We start from the raw sequence: 23,070 nt of genomic DNA on the forward strand, positions 1-23,070 counted from the left end.
ATTAGAACCTAGAAAAAATTAAATCAAGAAATGTATTAGACTTCTCTAGTTTAAGTCCAGTTTTCAGTCTACAAATGCAAATGTTACTCTGTGGTGTGGGTGAGTTACAGCTGGTGGGTGCTAATTTATTTGGACCACCCTCTGAGGTAGTGTTTACTTCTTGGAGCTCTGAGTAATCACTCTCATATATGTACTCAAGATCATCTTTAAAATGATTTAGAATTGAAGAAGACTGTCTTGTTCTCCATTTCCTCTCTTCATCCTCAGAAGAAAATGTAACCCAATGGTTAAGAACACAGATCTTGAGGTTTGAAATACTGAGTAATGGTGTTTACTGTACTTAGAACAGTACCCGATGCATACAGGTGCTTCATATGGGTTAGATGTTTTTAAACTTCTAATACTTCATATAAGCTGGTTGTAATGTCATTTTATCATGGAGACAATGTATTTATTGACCATTTGCTACAAGGATGCTGCTCTAAGCATCCACTTATCATGGATTTAACAACCCCATGAGGTAAATTCTATTATTATCTATATTTTATTATAAGAAAATCCAGACAAAAAAATTAAGTAGCTTGTTCAGGGTTACACAGCTAGTAAATGGCTAACATCAGATTGCTTGGCTCCAGAATCCCCATTCTGTTCTTCCTCTACTCCATGCTGCCTTGACTTGCATTGAAGCAAAGAGGTTAACACACAGCTTACCTAGCTTTTCCTTTCATAGCAATGGTTGCTATTGTCTTGATTTTAACTGTAGAGAAAAAAAATCACAGAGTCAGAGTATCTAGTTTCTAGTTCTTGCTTGATCACTCATCAGCCCTGGGACTTTGGGAAAATCATTAGACTTCACTGTGTTTCCCCTTTCTTAACAAGAACCTGTATTTATGTTTTCCAAAGCATATGATATTGTCCACCAGCAGAGCAGAATACTAATATTTTGGACTTTCGGTCTAAGAGAACCTTAAAATAGCTACAGTTCAGTTCTGATGACATGCCAGATTGAGAGAAGTGGTTTTAGGAAAAAAGCTATTCAACCACTCCCCTGGGAACTCCAAGATCTGCCCGTGGATTAAGTCATATTATCAGGAGCCCATACATTTAGATTAACTTAGCTCCTTTAAAAAATCACCTTCTCTAAGTTACATTTACTAAAGCTCCCAAATGAGTGATAGACATAGGAAATCTGTTCCTATTAAGTGCCCTGTGTGTTCCAGGCACAGTTTGCATGAATGGTGTTAATTATGGTGGACACTGTAGATAGAGTCTGTGCCTTCATGGAGACATTTATCCAATAGTGGATCTTGTAATATTACATGTAATATCAATTGTAGGAGGAATTTTATAGAAGGCATCCAAGAGGAAGTGAGATATCAGCCATAACCTTATGTCTGAGTTCAAGGTGGCCAAAAGAGCGTAGAAAGTGTTCAAGGCATAACACAGTATTGATGAAGTCTGGAGGAAGAATGAGCAATGTTAATTTGAACAACTCTAGAAGTCTAAATGGCTGGAAAACACTTCAGGACTGAGAGTAGTGAAAGATGAGGCTAAAAGAGATGAGCCAAACAGAATCTCAAGCCTAATGAAGGACATTTCCATAAAATAAAGTTGAAAACTGCACTATATCAGCATTCTATTCATCATATAAAATGCTACAGGGGAAATTATTTCTAGAATTTTATTTTATAAAAGACCTTGCTATCTTTGACACTTATTAATTTATTTTTCTGGAGTCACTTCGCTAGTGGGGGAATCCAGACAATATGATTTCTGGCCTTGTATCGTTGGGTCACTTGTAGAATGAGTAGGTATTGAGAGCTAGGCATGGGAAGTAGGAATATTTCTAGGAGCCATTCCTACAAGAGAATGGCTAGTAATATTTTAACTATTCACAGAAGTTGACTGTGAATCACATAAATATATTGCGCTACTCCCAAATGAAATGTCTCCCTATTTCAACTTCCTCAAAATGCCCATGCTATTTCAACACCATAGGTATTTAGGAGAAGCAGGATGGAGGGACTAGGGGGATGGTAAGAGACAGCAGTCTTAGCCAATTGTGGGCAAATTTTACCAAACCTCATGGCCATGTGAACACTGAGGGTGCGGAAGGGGCCTGTGCTTCATTAGTTTCATTGTGACTCTACCTTGGACTCCACATTGAGCCTGTCTGTGAACTTCCTCTCTGCTGTGCCTACCTTCTGATTTTATCCGTGTTACTACTATTTCTTACTGTGAACTGTCTAAAAATACTTTTTTGAAAAGAGATAGATATAAAATATTTAATTAATGAAATAAAATGGTGACAATAAGCCTTGTCATTATTGTTTTCTTGTAGTAATAGCACCCTGAAACGGGTAACAGTAATACCTTCATTTACTATGTGCTGGGCACTGTGCTATGTGCTTTAGATGACTTACCTTATTTAATATTCGCAAAAAACCTATAAGGTAGGTGTGATAATTCCCCTCACCAACATTTTATTTATTTATTTTTATTTATTATTATTTTTTTATTGCTTAAAGTATTACAAAGGGTATTACATATGTGTCCATTTTTCCCCCCCGCCCTAGACAGTCCCCTAGCCTCCCCTCCCTCACCAACACTTTACCTTTTAAAACAAACAAACACGGAATCTTAATGAAGATAACTTGCTGAAGTCTAAAAAGTAGAATGGGGATTTGAAACTAGGTCTGCCTGTGGTTAACCATTTCACTCTAAATAGTGTAGCCATATACAAAATGTTTTTGCCAGGGGTGTCAGGACACCAGGACAAAGATTCTATAAAGGATTTCTCTGTAAATACTAAGTGGGTTGTGAACTTAAAGGAGATTGCTTTGTGGGACTTCAACTCCAAATACTATCACAGGTTATAATTTTTCAAAGTTTAATGGAAAGTTAAAGAACAAGTCTTCCTCCTCTTGAAAACAAGAGGCTCTCTTGGTATTGGGAATAGAGTGCATGCTGGGCAAGATGAATCAACTTTAAATAAACAGTTACAGCAGACTAGATAATTGAGTAAGTTGAAGCTTGGTGAGTCTATCACGTCACTTCTTACCAGACATCGCCTAATCACTTTTTTCAGAATTGCAAACATCTACATGGACACATTGACGGTGAAATGACATACACATTTTGTTCAAGCTCCTCTTCCTAAACCGGCCCATCCTCATGGAGTGCAGCCCTCTGTTGTGTGTGTTCCCTTTCCCACCTGTCACCACCCAAATTCACCTGTCCCTTCACAGCTAATGGATCGCATAAGCCCACCCTTGGATGTTAGACAAATGTGTCCTTGGATTCTGATACCCACTTGTACAGAATGTGACCTAAGGAAAGAGTTGTGTACTTCAAACATTTTTTTTTCCAGAATTCTGAATAGTAGATAGTTTGAAGTGATCTGACTTGGCATATTTGGGCTTTAGGTGGATATGATAGAAAGCTTTAGAGATTCATAACAGAGAGACAATCTCTAACAGGATTTCTTTCTTTTTAAATTTTCATTAATTTTTAGAGAGAGGGAAGAGGGGGAGAGAGAGAGAGAGAGAAAGAGAGAGAGAGAGAGAGAGAGAGAGAGAGAGAGAGAGAGAGAAGAAAGAGAAGCATCAATTTGTTATTTATTCATTTATGCACTCATTGGTTGATTTTTGTATGTGCCCTGACCAAAGATTGAGCCTGCAAACTTGACATATTGGGATGGCACTCTAACCAACTGAGTTTCCCAGCCAGGGCTGAGTTCTTTTGTTTTTTCTTCCATTTTTTTTAAAAAGATTGCAGAAATGCTGTAGTTTCTGCCATCTGGAACTCAGTCCTCCTTGTTTCATGGAGGTAGCATAACCCAGACAGTCAAATAGAAATGACGTTCAAAATGTGCTAGACACATAACCTCAGGTTGACCTTTTCTATGTCAGATTTTCAAGCATGTCTTTAACACCTAGACAGTTCTAGTTTGTAAATAAATTAGAATGTAAATCCCCATCCACTCTGAAAAACTCACAGTCATTTCCTTCACTGTGCTCACTACAGCTTATTTTTAAGTCATTATCAAACCGGTTGTTAAGTGGGGCTCTTGGTAGAAAGCTGCTGAACCCTGGGGAAAGATGAAAGTGCAGGAAGAGAGCTGAAGGCATCAGCAAAAGGTATTATGACAAACAGCTTCATAATGATCATTTCTCAAAGTTAGAGCTTGTGCTTCTAATGTCTGGCCTCTGCGGAGTGTGGTTGTTGGTACGTGGACTTCCCCCTAGTCTCTAATGTTCACGGGAGAAAGGAATGATTTAAACAGCTGGTTTGATCTCCCTCTTTGGAAAAATGCAGCACAGTCTGTCTGTTGATGTTGCTTGCTAGTCACATGTTGTCTATATGCGTCAATCCGTGCCTGCTGAGCATTTTTTATGTTTTATTTGAGAGAGAGAGAGAGAGAGAGAGAGAGAGAGAGAGAGAGAGAGAGAGAGAGAGAGAGAGAGATTTGTGGTTCCATTTACTTATGCATTCATTGGTTGATTCTTGTATGTATCCTGACTTGTGTCCTGACTGGTGATCAAACCCTCAACCTTGGAGTATTGGGAGGATGCATTAACCAACTGAACTACCCTGGCCAGGACTCATGCTGAACAGTTTGGATGAAAGAGGAACACACTTAGAAAATCAAAGCTTTTATGTGTGTGAGACTTATTTTCCTAAAGAGAGTGTTTTCAAGTTCTAAAAAAATTCAGACGTGAGTCTCGGTCACTTTGAATATTTGCTTCAACTTGTACAATACCACATACTGGTGGGTATTTGAATGATTAAGCTTCAGCCATTCTGAGTAAACACTGATATTGTTGCCAGAATTTGACGTGTTCTTTCCATTTACTTTTAAAAAAGAGATTATTCATAGCTTTAATTAAACTCTTGAAAGAGTGCTTGACAGCTGTGATGGTTCTGTGTAGGGCAGTATGCTGAACAGGAAATCCAAAGGCCTAGGTTTTTCACCTTCTAATAACAATCAGAACTTGAAAAAAGACAGTACTCTTCTGAGCATTAGCCTCCTTACCCATAGTGAAAAGATTGAATTAAATCAAATTTTCTCAAACTTTGTTCATGTTCATAATCATTTATGTACTGCCTTTATGATAGCTGTCATTTCCCACTATAACCTGTACTATTCACTTAATATTTTTGAAAAAATTCAGTTTAAATGAACCTCATTTTTGCCTGGCTGGCGTGGCTCTGTGGTTGAGCAACTTCCTATGAACAAAGAGGTCACGGTTTGTTTCCCAGTCAGAGTACATGACCTGGTTGCAGGCTTGATCCCCAGTGTGGGTCATGCAGGAGGCCACTAATCAATGAGTCTCTCTCAACCTTGATATTTCTTTTTTAATTTTTTTATTTCTTTATTTTTGTTGATTAAGGTATTACATATGTCCTTATCCTCCCATTCCCCCCCTACCCCCCCAGTCATGCCCTCACCCCCCTGGTGTCTGTGTCCATTGGTTAGGCTTATATGCATGCATACAAGTCCTTTGGTTGATCTCTCCCCCATACCCCCACCCTTCCCTACCTTCCCTCTGAGTTTTGATGGTCTGATAGATGCTTCTCTGTCTCTGGATCTGTTTTTGTTCATCAGTTTATGTTGTTCATTATATTCCACAAATGAGTGAGGTCATGTGATATTTATCTTTCTCTGATTGGCTTATTTCGCTTAGCATAATGTTCTCCAGTTCCATCCATGCTGTTGCAAATGGTAAGAATTCCTTCTTTTTTACATCAGTGTAGTATTCCATTGTTTAGATGTACCACAGTTTTCTAATCCATTCATCTGCTGATGGGCACTTAGGCTGTTTCCAAATCTTAGCTATTGTAAATTGTGCTGCTACGAACATAGGGGTGCATATATCCTTTCTGATTGGTGTTTCTGGTTTCTTGGGATATATTCCTAGAAGTGGTATCATTAGGTCAAATAGGAGTTCCATTTTTAGTTTTTTGAGGAAACTCCATACTGTTCTCCACAGTGGCTGCACCAGTCTGCATTGCCACCAGCAGTGCACGAGGGTTCCTTTTTCTCCACATCCTTGTCAGCACTTGTCATTTGTTGATTTGTTGATGATAGCCATTCTGACAGGTGTGAGATGGTACTGCATTGTCGTTTTGGTTTGCATCACTTGGATGATTAGTGACTTTGAGCATGTTTTCATATGTCCCCTGGGCATAATTTATATTTCTATCTCTCTCTCCCTTTCCTTTCCTCTCTGAAATCAATAAAAATATACTAAAAAATAAAAGGACCTCATTTTTGCCTCTGCAAATGGAAAACCATCATCACTTGATAGAAGTAAAAATAAGATTATTCAAGTACTATATAAAAATATATACCATGAGCCACACAGGATATTGGATCTATTATGTTTACCACTCCAGATTCACTCCCATCCTTCTCCATTCAGAAGAGCCCAGAAAGCACTTGCTTCAATAAGGCATTATGAAGAGCTCTGTGGTTTTATCCTCTGGAGGACAGATAGGGTGATGGGAGTTGCTGCTTTGGACTTTCAGTGGGAAAAGTAAGGTTCTGAAATAGAGGCCAGATAGTGGGGCCTAGCTCTCAGAGACAAGGAGGATATAGTAAGCCAAAGATGAAATGGTGGTGACAAGTAAATCAATGGTTTCTAGAAAAAAATAGATGGGCATCTTGTTAAGGTACTACTTGACATAAAAAGACAAAAAAATTCTAGGTTCACCAAGCCTCACTCAAGTCATGTTAGTGGGATTCACAGTTTCTTATCCAGTTCCCAGACCTAGAGCCCCTCAGCTCAGGGGAGACCAGGTCCCTGGGAAAACAGACCGAATTTGACCACATCTATGTACCATGGGAATCTCCCCAAGCTTTCTCCAGAGGGACCTGGAACAGTTTACTAGAGTGACTATGTAGGGTGGGTGGGGAAAGGAAATACCCAGACTTTCTGGAGGTTATTAGACCATGGTTTGAACTTGAAAAGCCTTCATTGTTTACCAATGAAAGCTTCCAGAAGTCAGATGAGAGGTGCAATCTTGGTTCACATGCATGTAACAATGGGCCCGATGCATCTATTTATCTTGTGGTTATTTCCTCAGTTCCAGACATACAGTGAGACTAGATATATCTAAAAACTGGCAGAATCCCACCTTGATTCCTGCACCAGCAAAATGAAAGCTGTCATGGTAGGAGGCACCAAGTGGAGGAAGCTCCTGAAACTGTATACTCTTTTCCACCCACAACAAGATGGTAACTCCTTTAAGGAGAATTGCAGAGATCAGTAGCACCTTTGAAGATTTGAGAAATACCAGGAAGTTGTCCTACCACGTCCCCATTTAACTCAATTGTTCAACTGATACAAAAGCTAGGTGGGTCATGGGGAATTGCAGTGGATTATTGCAAACTCAGTGAGGTGGTGATGCCAGTTGTAGCTGTTCTAAATGTGGTACGTTTATTGGAGCAAATCAGCATAGCCCATGGCATCAAATATGTGATTATGGACTGGCACATGCTTTCTTTCTGTTCCAATCAGTAAGAAAAATCAGGACAAACACAAACTTAAGCTATCTTGCCCCAGAATTGCATAACCTCTTCTGCGATTTTTCATATTGTCCTAAGGATCCTTGATCATCTTTATATTCTACAGGACACCACAATGGCCCATGACACTGAAGACAGATGCAGTAGGTTTTGAAACAGCAAGCCAGAGGGCGAAAGATAAATGTTGTAAAAATTCCTTGGGCTGCTAACACTTCTATAGGTCTAGTCCTCCGGACACATCAGGATAGCTAAAGGGAAAGGCAGTATGCTTTTTGGACTTCTTTGTGTTTTGAAGGCAACATATACTACATACTGTATAATTTGAAAGGCTGGCAGTTTTGAGTAGAACTTAGGGGAAAAAAGGGGTTTGCACAGTAGCATATGCTTCCCTGTCACTTGGACATTAGGACACAGGGACCAAAATATATTGGAACTATCAATGGCTGCATGGAACCTCTGGCAAGCCCTGATAGAATAACATCGCAGAACCTTAAGGTTTTCTTTGTGAGAGGCAGTTTTTGCCTTGCTATTGAACCCTGATGCAGACCATGTGCTGGATTATGGGATGTCTACTGATTATGCTGTTTGAGTTGTCCATGTTGAACTAGGTGATAGATGATTCACTGAGCCATAAAATTGAATATAAACAGCAGCATTGCATTTTAAGTTAAAATGATCCCCATGAAACCAGTCTAGAAGGCTCTAGTAAATTGCACAAACAAGTGGTTCAGATTTTAATGTACTTCCTCTTTATAACTTTGATGCCTTCCCCTCATTCTACACTTTCGGCTTCCTGGGGAATTCCATATGACTAGAATAATCAGATGTCCAGCTTTTCCTTAGGTATCACTGGTTTATACCTGTTCAACATTCACTCATCATTCACGATACCACTTTTCTTTGGCAAAAGTGTCCCACTTCGGAGAATCAATTATATGGCTACCCTACCTTTGATCAATTAATGGAGAGGAAAGACTGTGTGCCTGGTTCATGGGTTTCTGTAGGGTATTCTGGCATTAGCTGGAAGTGGACAGTTAATGTACCACACTCCACTCAATGGCAGAACCTTAAATGACATGTCTGGTTGTCTACTTTGTGTGGAAGGAGAGATGGCTTGAAATGCATATTTACACTAACTCAGTCAGTGCCAGATTGGTTAGCTATTCAGGGACTTTGAAAGAATAAAATTGATAGATTAGTAATAAGGAGGTTCAAAAGGCAGGCTATTTGCATAGACCTCTCTGAATGGGATATGATATGAAGATATTTGTTTTTCATATAAATGCCTGGTACACGGATGCCCCAGTGGAGAAAATTCTCAATAATTAAGATCTCCCCACTTCTTGGGTGATATTTAGACTCTTTCTCTGCCCACGTTGGTGTTTACTCTGTGGGTCAGTATTTAAAGTGTATTGGTAGCAGGGACAGAGGTTATTCAAGGACTCAGCAACATGGTATCTCTCCTTGTCAAAGTTGATCTAACTAGTAATGCTATTAAATGCCAGGCCTGCCAGTAGCTGAGGCCAATTTTGGGCCCTTGATATGACAACATTCATCATGAAACCAGCATACGTGGTCTCACAAGTGCATGTTCCAAATTACCAAGAAGGCTCAGAAGGGCAGTGTGTGGCATGTGAACAGGAAAGCACAAATTCATTGATAAAGGGCACAATTCCGTTCTTCCATTGTTACTGCTGCCGTTTGCTGGGTTGTCTTTATGAAAAGGATCATTAGGAAAAAAGGAAAACTACTATAATTCAGCAATTTTATTTGTGTACTTTATCTCATTTTGTTCTCACAACGACTTTGTGAGGTGGGTTGGGTTGTAGCTCCACCATGAAATTGAAGACACAGGAGCAGAGAAGTTAATTTTCACTTCCAAAGACTCATAGAGGGTTAGATGTGATGTTAAGGTTTCAACCCAGATATGTCTATAGACTGCTTTCTAGGGGAGTGCATGGATTGCTAAGGTGGGTCTCAGTGGGCTCTCAGTGTAGGTCATTCTCTTACCCTTACACCTTTGTTAGTCACTGTGAGATGCAAAATGTATTTTAAACTCCTGCATGTCTCTTTAAGCTCTAGCCCAAGAATGAGGTGAGCAGGGCTCTGCCGGAGAGAGGGAGACAATAGGTGGTGGCTGTATGCTTCTGCTGAGGCTCCTGAAGTGTCCCAGGTCAGGGCTCTTTTCCTGCGTCCCTAGGATCTTCATAGGGGATGAAAGGGAGTCTGAGTTCTGTGGAGTGTGATCTGGGCTGGGCAATTTGGGAGGAAGTGGACAGAATGGGGCAGGAGGCTACTTTTCAGAGGTGACCAAATCTGGCCTTGGAACCTATTAATTTGGGCAAATAGTCTTCATTGATACATACTGAGTTTGGTGACAAGTAATGATTATTTTCCCTTGTTTTATTTCACAGGGTTGAGTCAATTCTCACATGGTACTTGGCCTTTTCATAGCACTTTTCACATGTGTGGTGGGTTTGGAAAAGTATCTATTTTGCAACGGTGTTGTGAGATAATATATGTAAAGTACTTGAGCTTGCCCCAGAGGGGCTGTTTTTGTTATTGTGGTTGTCTGTCTACTTGTCAAAAGTCTCTATTGCAGTGGTTCTCAACTTGTGGGTCAAGACCCCTTTGGGCGTCGAACGACCCTTTCACAGGGGTCGCCTAAGACCATCAGAAAACACATATATAATTACATATTGTTTTTGTGATTAATCACTATGTTTTAATTATATTCAATTTGTAACAATGAAAATACATCCTGCATATCAGATATTTATATTACGATTCATAACAGTAGCAAAATTATAGTTATGAAGTAGCAACGAAAATAATTTTATGGTTGGGGGTCACCACAACATGAGGAACTGTATTAAAGGGTCGCAGCATTAGGGAGGTTGAGAACCACTGCTCTATTGTAAGTTCTCAGGGTAGGGACTGTGTTCCTGTTGCCTAGTACGGTACCTAGGACATGGATAGGTACTCAACACTCTTTCTATGAAAGAGTGAATGAATTGAATAAAATGGGTTGAAGACAGCAAAGGTAGGGGATGAGTATGCTTTTCTTAACCATTTAAATGTCCTATATAATAAAAGGCTAATATGCAAATAGACCGAACAGTGGAACAACTAAACGGTCGCTATGATGTGTGCTGACCACCAGGGGAAATATGATGGGCATTGGCCACGGCAGGATGGTGGAGCAGACCAAGACCAAGGGGTGCTAGACCAAGGCGGGGCTTCAGTCACTGTCATGGGGGAGCCTTTGGTAGTTACTGAAAATTCTTTGCTCCCTCACGTGTGGTCCCACATGGTGCTCACACCTGCCGCCGACGCCCCGCTGCTGGTGCCTGGTGTCAGTCCCGATCACTTGGTGCTATCAGCTGGTGCGAGCAGCAGCCCTGATCACCCCTGAGGGCTTCTCCACCTTGCTCCTGGGGAGCAATTGGGGCAGCAGCCGCTGCTTGCACCAGCTGATGGTGCTGGCCCCAGTCGCTCTGCGTGTGGGAGTGGTGGAGGCGGCAGAAGTGGGGCTGCTGGCAGATGGACTGGGGCTGTGGAGGGAGGGGCTGGGAGTGGGCGCAGGTGGGCCGAGACCCGCCCCTGTGCCTACAGCAGCCTTGTGACCCACAGTTCCTTTCACGGTGCATGGATTCATGCACTAGGGCCCTAGTATATAAATAATAAACATATACTTCTTGATTTTTTCAGTGACTAAATTCTTTATTTAAAATAGGCTAGATGTTTTTACTAGATTAAATAAAATACTCTACAAATGAGAATTTAAAATCCAACATACCAAACCCAGTAATACCAGTCAGGGATTGTCCACTGATCCCCATTTAATAACATCTGAATGAAATAGCTTACAATTTTAAGAATATGTGCCTTTGCTTAGAGAAAGATATCTAAAGCAGTGTCACATTTTCTGGATACAACAGTGTCACACTAGTAAGAGACATCCTATAATGCCTAAGACAGCGAAGAAACAGTGACTTTCAAATGCAGAGAAGAATAGTATTTCTAAGTCACGGAGACAGTCGACACCTTTTATTTCAACAAGAGAATGAAAGCAAGAAGGGAACCTACACTATTTCTAGCCACTTGTATTTATTAATATGCGTTTGCTGCAGAAGGGTAAAACATGTTTTAGGAAAAAGATAGGCCATGGTACAAAGCTGGGGAGCTTATGCATACACAAAGTAGCTGATATCTCAAGGCTCTCAGGGCTCTTGGAAATGCCACCCATTATGCATAATATGGGGCTGCTGGACCTTGTTTCCTGGCATCGATGTTTGCTCTGTGTCTGGGGTCACTGTGGTATCCAAGGTCGTTTCTCCTAAGGGTGTGGTCGTATCAGCAGCATAGGGCTCATAACCATCAGCCAATCCAGGGGTCATCAGTGGGTCAGCGGCTGCTGGGGTAACCCTGGGGGATCCCTTGCTGTGCCCTGCAGGGCCCCTGGCCAGGCTGGGAATATTGCCCTTTGGGAGAGCAAGAAGCCCTCCAAGGGCACTAGGCATTACTACCTCTGGAAGGAGAGCTGGGTTTTCTGGATTGGCTAGGTTGGCCTCCGGCACGGGGGAGCCTTGCACCACTCCTTCTCCTTTCTCTGGGCCTTTGGTTGCAGCGACGGGGGAGTCAAATTCCAGAGTAAAGTCCCCACCCTTGCCTAGATTGGGAGGCATCCCTCCAAGGCTCGGCCTCATGCCTCCAAATCCTGGGAAAATGGCTCCATAGGCCATGGGGCCTCCTCTGCCTCCCTGGAAAAAAACCATTTACCAAAGACACCGTTATCACATATTATTACTATTCCATACTATTATACCTGGTCAGATTCACTGAGAAACCACAAAAAATGGGCAGGGATATAAAGTCCTTGAGAACAGGACACTTACTTATTTTGCCTCTATGGTATCTTTCAATGTTTCTAGCCCACAGAAGGCACTCAATGTTGAAATGCAATTTTTCTTTCAGTGATAGCATATGGGTGTATTTATTAATTTGACATGATCTGTAGTTGCTGATGATTTGTTAATTCAGTATGGTTCTGTTTTGCTTTGTGCTCTAACAGATGCAACATGAAATTTTCAAAGGAAAAAGCCAAATTGTGTGTCTATTAATTCACTTTTTAATGTTGTAATATGAGTGGATAGTAACAGAATAAGACTATACTTGAATTAACTTATTAATGTCCTTTCAATTTTATAATAATAAAATTTTAAACTTGATTACTTTTTTTCTTTTTGATCTCTCAGTTTTGAGGTCTAAATAATTTGTGAGCTGTTGAATTTGTTTTGAGGGGTTAAATGGTCAGAGAAGGAACAGGAACTTTGTGTGAACTGTAGGTATTGTTTTTGGTTGGAAGCATTTGCTCTTCATTAAAGTCTTTTCAAGAGAGATTTCTCCTCTCCTCATTGTCAAGAAATGGAGCAAAACCCTATGCTCAAGAAAGGCCATCCCTCAGAAATGTCTGTTTGGGAAATATGATGAAATCTTTGCACACTGCTTCAGGATCAAGCTTTGCTTTTGGAGCGGAACAATCTGAGTCACATGCTGTCTATTTGGCTGCATTCACAGCCAATGCCTCTTGCAGCCAGTCATCTGTGACTGTTCTCCCTGGATATTATTTTAAGAAGAGTTTGAAGATATTACTCACCGCCATTTCTTCTGAGCTCATGATGCCAAGTCTGGTAGGAGCATTCTGTTAAAAAAGAAACACTGCTGACCCCTATTGTAGCAACTCAGTACTAAATTAAAGGTCATTTAGTTTTTCCTTAAATCTCAATATTAATGCTGTGTCCAGAGGCAGAGTACAGTGGAGAGATGAGGATAATTGAAGAAATGTAGCCAATTTGGAAAATTCAGATAGCAAATTTACTTTTTCTTTAATGTGTTTTGTGTGTGTGTGTGTGTGTGTGTGTGTGTGTCCAGAATTATCCAGATAGAAAATGTGTCTCTTTGCCATTTCAGTTGCTAATTTAGGCGTTCAGAGAATATGGAATCCATTGTGTGAGGACAGGATTTTATAATTTTAGCTCTTAAGGTAATATTTTTACTTACTTACTTAATTTATTTAATATGTGTTTTTATTGATTTCAGAGAGGAAGAGAGAGGGAGAGATAGAAACATCAATGATGAGAGAGAATCATTGGTTGGTTGCCTCCTACTTGGGATTGAGCCTGCAATGAGGGCATGTGTCCTTGACCAGAATCGAACCTGGGATCCTTCAGTCTGCAGCCTGGTGCTCTATCCACTTAGCACACCGGCTAGGGCATTAAAGTAACATTTAATTAAAAATTATACTTTTCATAAAATATAGACTTACCAATTGGTTTGCTCCATAGGACATGTAAAACATTCCTGGATAAAGCTAAATATAAATACAATAATAATTACAAAATGCATTTTCCCAGGGAAAAACTTTGAAATAAAAGTGGTATTTAAAAAAACTTACTGAAGATGGTTTATTTTGGGCCAGCGGTCCCTGAGATATCAAACGGGCGATTGAGAATATCTTTAAGTGGTAGAAAACAGGATAAGTGATTCAGATTTGCTACAACACGGGCAAACCTCCCATTACAGCAATTTCTAACACTTTTGTGAAACACATTTTCAGATGTATTCATCTGACAAAAAAGTATTTAATATTTAAGAAAACAAAGGATCTCATACTTCATATTCATAACAAATGGAGCAATTTAAAATTTTTGCTCTTCTTTCTTAAATAAAGGATAGAAATATTTTTTTTCCAAGAAAGTCTCATTGAGATGTGTACTTACGGATGGACCATGTGGATCAGCAAAATCCATTCCTGGTAGCTGCATCATAGATAAACAGTAAAATTACTAAAATATCAAAATAGACAAACTGAACACACTTTTACTTATGAATACGATAAAACAATCTCAAAGAAGTTTCCCGATTTTTACTTTCATCAATCTCAGGGGCTACAGACTAAGAGACTGCAATTGCCTTTTACTGACATGTCTCAAGTGCACAACAGAGATGCAGATGTATTTATATGACAAGGACGTATTTCATATTTAAGAAAACAAAGGAACTTATACTTCATATTCATAATAAATGGGGCAATTTAAAATTTTTACTCTTCTTTCTTAAATAAAGGGTAGAGATAATTTTCCCAAGAAAGTCTCATTGAGATGTGTACTTACGGATGGACCTTGGGGATCAGCAAAATCCATTCCTGGTAGCTGCATCACAGATAAACAATACAATTATTAAACTACCAATTACTAAACAAACCGAACACACTCTTATTTACGAATATGATAAAACAATCTCAAATAAGTTTCCCGATTTTTACGTTCATCAATCTCAGGGGCTACAGACTAAGAGACTGCAATTGCCTTTTACTGACATGTCTCAAGTGCACAGCAGAGATGCAGATGTATTTATATGACAAGGACGTATTTCATGTTTAAGAAAACAAAGGAACTTATACTTCATATTCATAATAAATGGGGCAATTTAAAATATTTACTCTTCTTTCTTAAAGGATAAAGATATTTTTCCCAAGAAAGTCTCACTGAGATGTGTACTTACGGATGGACCTTGTGGATCAGCAAAATCCATTCCTGGTAGCTGCATCACAGATAAATAGTAAGATTACTAAACTATCAAAATAGACAAACCGAACACACTCTTACTTATGAATATGATAAAACAATCTCAAAGAAGTGTCCAGATTTTTTACTTTCATTAGCTTGGAGCAACAGACCAAGAGACTGCAACTGCCTTTTACTGACACGACTCAAGTGCACGGGCAGAGATGCAGCGTGTCTCTAGTGGGTTTGCCTTGTCTTGCACAGTAGAAAGCAATGAGTTTAGGAATTGGAGCATACCAGGTTAGTTTGAATCCTGACTCTGCAACTTAAATTTTATGTTATGCTGGGAAAATTGTATAACCTCTGAAAGTCTGTCTTTTCCTTTTAAAAAAGATAGTAATATTGCTCTTTATAGGACTGTAATCAGGATGATATGGGGAATGTTAAATGCCTGCAGCATGTCAGTTACATGGTGCCTTCCTTTTCTGTCCATCACTCTTTCCTCTACATTACTGTGAGATACTTTCTCAGGGCTGTCTTCTCTACTACCAGGTAGAGAAAAAAGAATGCAACATACTATTTGCCATGCTGAGGGATCCATCACTCTTCTCCGTCCTTCCAACAGTGAAAAGGACCCCGATGGTGGGAAGCCTGGACTCCTCTGGGCTTCCCTATTTTCGCTAAAAGCTTACATTTCTTCAACTGAGAAACCACACTTTAGAGACACAGGCTCTTTTAGAATCCATGCCCACCCATGGTGGCAAATGACAGAAGTGAATATCTGTGTTCTACTCTCAGATATGTCAGCTGCTCAAAACCATATTTGTATCTTCATGCATTATTCCCTGAAGCTCTGACTATTTAAATGGGTCTCAAATAGGGTTTCTTTCATTAAGTTAGTGGGTGACCCTGATCTAACTTCAGGGGAAGGATTTACCTCGGCCTTTGGTGGCTTCTCTGATGGTGCCACCTGCTGTTGAATCATTGGCCCCTCTGCCTGCTGCAAGGGTGGCTGTCCGTGGTAAACCGGAGGCTGAGGTCCTCCCTTCTGGACTGTGTCCTGGATGGCGGTGATCACGCTGGGCTGGTGGAAAGGTTTCTGTCCCGGCTGCTGAGGCTGCAGGGATGGCTGCGATGGGAGAGGTGGGGGATGCACAGGCAAAGAATATTCATACTGCAGAGAAATTTGAAAGGAGTGTCAGGATGCGATGGCTCACTGAACTGTGGTGGCTAGAATTTCTAAAGCAAAAGAGCTGGGGAATTTTCTGCTTATGAAGGTAGGAAGCTATGTGAACGTCCTTGTAGAACGAGTCATTTCCTCCTCTAGGTTCTCATAGTGGCCCCTGTGCATCTCTATTTTACCCCTTTCTCCCTGGATTACAATTTTTTTTTTGTTACCAATCTTTGTCCCCAGTCAACTGAGGGAGGATATGTCTTATTTATTTTTATAGCCCCAGGACTTAACATAGCTCCTAACAAGTGCCTGGCACATGACAGATGCTTAATATAGTTTTGAGTTAATGAAAAGAGAAAGAGTAATTAAATAAAACACCAATCAAATTTCTGCACTACCGAGTCCATTTTGGAAACAATCAAGAGGAGAAACAGTCACCATGAACATAACTGACTGTCCCACTAACTGTAGTTTGGTGGGCAATGCTACCTGTTGTGGGAGGCCATCTGGACTTATAAGTTCTTGTTAACACAACCATGTTTTGTTGATCTTTAAAAAATTGTTTGTGGCAAATGGCTCCCTATTATTTTTAAATTGATTGCCAGCTCCTCAAAGTGACATGGATCTTACAACAACCATTGCCCATCTCTAAACTCTTAAAGCTTTTGTTCCTTATTTCTCCTTCATTACTTATGTCTCACAATTTAGCAGCTTGTAATATGTTGTCTTCTCTTATTTCCCAATCAGATCTGAAATTCCATAAACCTTGGAGTCATTCTTAAACATCTTCACTTTCACTTCCAATCTACAATTTGATTTATGTATTAGGCACCTAATGAATAATGGTTAAAGTTAACTGATATATTTATTGATTGCTGTAGATTCATGATGTTTTAACCAGGACTTTGGCATCAGTTTAAATGTGCTTTTTAAAGAATTATTTGGGGAATCTTGATTAAAATGAGAATTGCCCAGGATTTAGCCTGTTTCTATTTTGAGGATAGTTTATTGTTATTGCTGATATTTTTAACATAGATCTCATATTTGGGAGTCTATATCTTCCTATTTGAAATAAATGTTCCAATGGGTTGAAAATTTTGACCATTTTATTTTAAATATTCCAAAGTACTAAAACTAGTTTTGATGTATTTGGTGTCTGGGTAATTACTACAGTATGTTTGTTTATTACTCTGTGGGTATTATATGACAACTTAGAGAATGTAAGTAGAGGAAGATTTTAAGGCTTGGTGTTTCAAACAATTGATGTAACTAACTTACCTGTTGAGTTTCATGTTCCCTTGGTCTCATCCATGGGAAGGAGGAATGTGGTGGGAGGAGACCATGCATCCACAAAGAATTAAGTGATTTCCCAAAGCCAAATCTTGAATACTAAAGTCATGGGGAGAAAAGATAGATAGAGAGAAATTTATTTCTATTTCAATATTGGCTTAAACTTGTTTTTCATTTTCCAAAAGATCCACAGAAAATGTAGAGATAGCAAAAGTAAGAGTGAGATTACTTAATTTAACATGGATAGGCAAACACTCTCTTGCAACAGACTTACAGCCATTCTTAGCCAGACTGCAGTATCCTCATATACTTGTCTTGGATGTAGCTTTGTAAGTACTCATAATAAAATTGATAATGCAATTTTTTTTTTACTAAAGAAAATTCAGTACTGTTTTTATTTCCTCTTCCAGCCCATCTTAGAATCTTATTGTGTTTTAGGTTATCTCAGTTATTCATTAGTTCTTCCAAAATTTAGGCTATCTCCTGTTCACAAATATATTCTATAAGTGACAATGTTGCTGCTAAGATCACTACCATCACCATTAATACAGTCCTTGCAATAAGAAATATTTGAAAACAAGTTTACCTGAGAAAGCATGTTTAATCCCTGCAAGGTGCCCAATTGTCTCATTGTCTGTAAAGAAAAAAAAGTGGGTTGCTGTTTACCACACATGTTCCTTTTCTGTATGACACAACAGATTTGGAAACATATACCATTAACACAAAGTTTGGTGTGGGTCAATTTGAATAAAATAGAAGCAGACATTAATTATCACTGAAAAATGGAAACGTTGAATGTGGTTTTTTCACTGTTGTTATTATTGTTATTAGAGTAGCTTGCTTTCTATTATTAGTAGAGAAAAAGCACCATTTATTTGAGGTCACAGTGAAATATGGAAAAATAGCTCATTCAACTGAAATATAAATGTAATTATCAGGACTTTCCTTCGCTGACTCTTTTACCATACTTTGCCTTTTTAAAATTCAACTTGAAGAGGAATTTGAAAAAACAGATGAACAAAACAAAATAAGACCACCTCCATCTCCTTCCCAAGCAAAAAAGTCCTCAAAATAAAAAATATAAAAGATGTTGGGAAAAATGGTATCTGGAGTGATTGTAAAAAAATACCAGCAAATCAATAGAAAGTCAATTTCAATGTATTAGGAAGAAGTTTAGAGTGCTTTGATTGCATTTAAGCTAGAAAGTGAGAAAGAAATAACTCAGTGAAATTAGCTTGCATGTGAAATGAGCATCCAGCCAATATAGGTACTGATTGCCCCCAGATTGTTATAATATGAATAAATATTGAAAGGTTCTTCTGATACATTTATAATTTCATAAATATTCTTCTATTTGTAACTGTCAACATATTTTATTAATATGGTCAAACAGTACTATTTTGCTGGGATTTTCTAAGCAGAGTATATATTAGTTATGAGAAGTGCCATGAGACTACCAGAGATTACACAGCAGGTACAATGTTAGTGTTATTTACAGGAGTTCTTATAAATAACTGAACTTTGTAAGGTAAATTTTCTTCATCTGAACTTTATAATAGAAGATACTATAAGGAGAAGGAACTAAATATAAACCATTTATGACTTCAGACCAATGTGTTTGAATTAATATAGTAATTACATTAATGTAGTAAGAATGTTAACGTATATATAGTAGGTATTCAATAATGCATATATGGTAGGTATTAAAATATTGCTTTGATTCACATACAGATGATATTATAAGGAGTAAAGCACCTGAGAATTGAAAATGAGGTAAAATTATAAAACAAGGCTCTCAGAGATGCCATAACCTTCTCCAGGACCACACAGGAGGACGGCCACTGTCGTCCCACACACTGGGAAGACCGGAAACAGCCCATCACCTTTCTCCCCTCCCAGGAACAAACAAACGTAAAAAGTAAACTTCAGTGCTCTGACAATACGTACCTCCAGGCTCAAACTAGCCATGCCTGGTGTCCCCGGCTGCCGAGGAAACACCTACATGGAAATAAGAATAATTTTGAGTGTTCTTCAGTGAGAAACTTCCTTAACCACCGGAAATAGAAAGTACAGCCAAGAGGCCAACATTTAGTTTATTACCTAGATAACTTGAACTTTTGGGAAGAAAGAAGAATAATTTAAATTATTGGGGAATTAACATATTATTTTCAGAAATCATCTACCCTTTGTCTGCATCATAGTGCTATGTTGCTTTAAAAGCAAAATTTGATTTGTTTGAAAGTGGCATAATAAGTACATTAAAGCAACAAAGAAAAATACTGTAAAAGTAACTTCTATTCTTAAGTGTTATCATATAGAAGAGCAAAGGGGACAAACTTGAGGTCATTTTTCTTGTGTGTTTGGCAAACCTACACGCTTCTGGTTGATGGACTGTGGCATGTGATCAGGACTTTCAGCAAAACTCTGCCAAAACCCAACTTGCCTCCTATTCAAACAGCTTCAACACGTCCTCCATCATCTTTAGTGAAAGGTTACTTTTTGTATAAAGCAGTTGATCTGTGTTTATATTTGGGGGATCATATCAAAGGTATTTTTTCTTAAATAAAAAAAGTTCTAGCTCTAAGTCATGAGTTAAATAACAATAATTACATGAATGTAAATGGACAGGGGATACATTTCCCATGTGGCAGCGAAAGGAGAAGAACATGTGATTTGGCAGGCAGTCTGCCGGTGATCCCAAACAGTTGTCTTGCTCCTATGACAAAGTGGATCTGTCATAGGTGTGGAGTAGAATAGGTTCCAATAGTGTCAAGGTATTAGGCTGATGACGGAGTCTGACCTCACCATCAGTATCAGACAAAGGTGAATTAGAATGGCAGCTTCAATTTTTCTTTCATTTAAAATTCATGTTGAGTAATAGAATAGAAACTTTTTATTTGTAGAATTGAGGATTGAGTCCTTGTAATCAGTTTTCATCCCCTTTCTCCAAAATGTTTAACTTTAAGAAACCCAAATAGCTAACCTTCTTTCTCAAGGAGCTGAAATATTTTAAAGTTCATCTAAGGCTGACTATGAGCTCCCCAGCCAAGAGACCATGCCATATTTACCTTTGTGTCTCAATGTCCAGCGCACTGCTGGGTACATGGCAGGTGCTTAGTTAACATTTGCCCAAAGCAGATAGCAGCTGAATGAAGTCCTCGTGAAAACAGAATCACATGCTATTGGCTATTGTTCAGTGCCCAAAAGAATTGTATTCTTATGAGATCACCTCAAGATATGACAGAGTGGACCAGGTGTATGACTGTAACATACAATTAGCCCTATTGCCATGACATGTTTTGATTTAAGAAATTCAGCTCTTGATCACACAATATCTTCCCTATAAGGCAAATTTATGGTTTAATTACTAGCTTCAAATGGAATTACTAGTTGAGTTTTGTAGCCATAGTAATTTGGCTAATATTGTTCTTTTCAAAGTGAAGAAAATGGACTTCACTTTTTTGAAGAAATTTTCTTTCCATTTCAATTTCATAATAGTAGCAAGTAGCTGATAAGAAAATTGTGCCATCGCATTGTGGAGACAACATGTTTCTTATCTTTGAATGAGTGAAGGGAGACTTAGACATTGTCTTTGGAATATTTTAAATATCTTTTTGAATAGAAAAAATCATTTATTTGACTTATTGCTTTTGGATGGTAAGGCTCATGTCTGAGCAACTACGACTTTTGGCTCAGTAGGAATTATAACACTGGATTAATTCAAATGAGTCCATGCATGGACTCTTAGCCCATGTCCTTCAGTGTTTTTGGGGTCCAACAGTGTCTCTGCTGGGACGCACTCTAGAAGACTCGGACTTACCGGCACTGCAGAACTCGTTCCCAGGAGGCACAAGACCAGTATCAGGTTCTTCATCTTGAAAAGTGGGATCTGAAACAGAGTTAGGTTGGAGAATTACATCAGATAAATTTTTATTCCAGAATGGTTAAAAGACAATACCTCAATGAGCTGAATCACTGATTTTCCAAAACAACCAGGTTGAAACAAAAACAAAAGCAACAACAAACTAAATGTTGCTGAACAACTGATTTGTATTTACTAGTTTTTGGAAAGAATTGACAAGCAATTAGAAAATATCCAAGAACTTTGTGTGTGTGGAGCTACAACCTAAATGAACATGTAGGAATAACCTTCATGCATATTCTTTAACTGCTATGTTTCATTTTGTAAAACATGAATTGGAAAATCCCTTCTGCTATGTGAAATTTTGGTCTATTCAGTATCGTCCATGGGAAATTATACTTTGTTTCCTTCCAGAGTAAATTTTGAATTCAATGAAAATGTAATACAGACAATAGTAATTCATAACAGACCTTTTTTTTTGCAGATTTATAAGGCATATCATTCTATGTTTAGGTTGCCCACATAACCCAAACTTACATTTTTAAAATAAGAATGAACTTAATAGTTCAATTTCTAAAAGTTTAGTGGAAAATATTTCTAAAAATTAAGTTTTTCTTTTTCTAAAATAAATTATCTCTTTTTCTAAAAAAAATGATTTTATAAGTTCAAAAGGCTCTTACCCTTACATGAACAAAAGTTTTTCTAGCCAAGAGATCTCTTCATCTTTTTATACTTTTATAAATTAGGCAATGTCACTAATAATCACAAATAGTAAAAAAACAACAACACACCAAAACACCTCATTGATGTCTTTTTTCTTTTTTATCCCCTCACTATAAAATGTTTATTAAATATAAGAGATACATTTAGATTTTATGCACCATAACCCAGCTTAGCACATTATTACAATTAGCAAATGTATTTTACCAAAATTCATTTTATGAGGTAGTACATTTATTTTTATTTATTTACTTATTTTTTTACGTGTGGATTTTAAAATTTAATGTTGTTAAAATATCTATACCACCCAAAGTGATATACATATTAAATGCAGTTCTATCAAAATCCCACCCTAAAATTCTTTTTTAAAAATTTTATTTTATTGTTTAAAGTATTACAAATAGTAGTACATATGTTTCCTTTTTTTTCCCCATTGACCGCCCTCCCCCCCCAAACCCCCAGCCTCTTTTACTCCCTGGCACATGCAAGTCTTTTTTCTTTAGCTGGAAGGTTATTAGACATATCTTCTCTGAAACTTGCTAATAATTTACAATAAGTTATTATTCTAGTGACAAATGAAGATAAATCCTCTTATAAAAGCTGCCTGCAGATAGGAAGAAAGATCTTACAGGAATCACAAGGAAATCATAAAATCACATTTTACCTTCAATGCTGGCCTGGTGATGCCAACCAAGATAGTTCTAAGAAAAGAAGATTAGCTTTTTTGTTTTTTTCTGGACTGTGTGTGTCTGGGACTCGCTCTGTATCTCTCATCAGAGTAGACCTGAAATCTTTATTTAAAGTGTCAACCCACCAATCAAAGTGAAGCAAAATGGGGGGAAAAAAAACATACCAAACTCTAGCCCACACCTTTTTACTGCATGCAAGGACATTGGCCTGGTAGAGTCTCATTATTTTTAATTGT

The 23,070-nt window shown here is 38.4% G+C and overlaps 1 protein-coding gene across 1 annotated transcript; it reads right to left on the reverse strand.

Moving 5' to 3' along the window:
• Positions 1-11,715: 11,715 nt before the first annotated feature.
• Positions 11,716-21,464, reverse strand: AMBN (ameloblastin; the record flags this gene model as incomplete). Its single annotated transcript, XM_059706155.1, has 12 exons — positions 11,716-12,294; positions 13,191-13,235; positions 13,860-13,904; positions 13,989-14,048; positions 14,314-14,352; positions 14,707-14,745; positions 15,098-15,136; positions 16,037-16,273; positions 17,552-17,662; positions 18,150-18,197; positions 19,511-19,561; positions 21,384-21,464. Coding segments are annotated over 12 exons (1,335 nt in total), but the record flags the coding sequence as incomplete, so codon positions are not given.
• Positions 21,465-23,070: the final 1,606 nt, after the last annotated feature.

This window comes from Myotis daubentonii, chromosome 1 (genome assembly GCF_963259705.1).
Source record: "Myotis daubentonii chromosome 1, mMyoDau2.1, whole genome shotgun sequence".
Lineage (NCBI taxonomy): Eukaryota > Metazoa > Chordata > Mammalia > Chiroptera > Vespertilionidae > Myotis > Myotis daubentonii.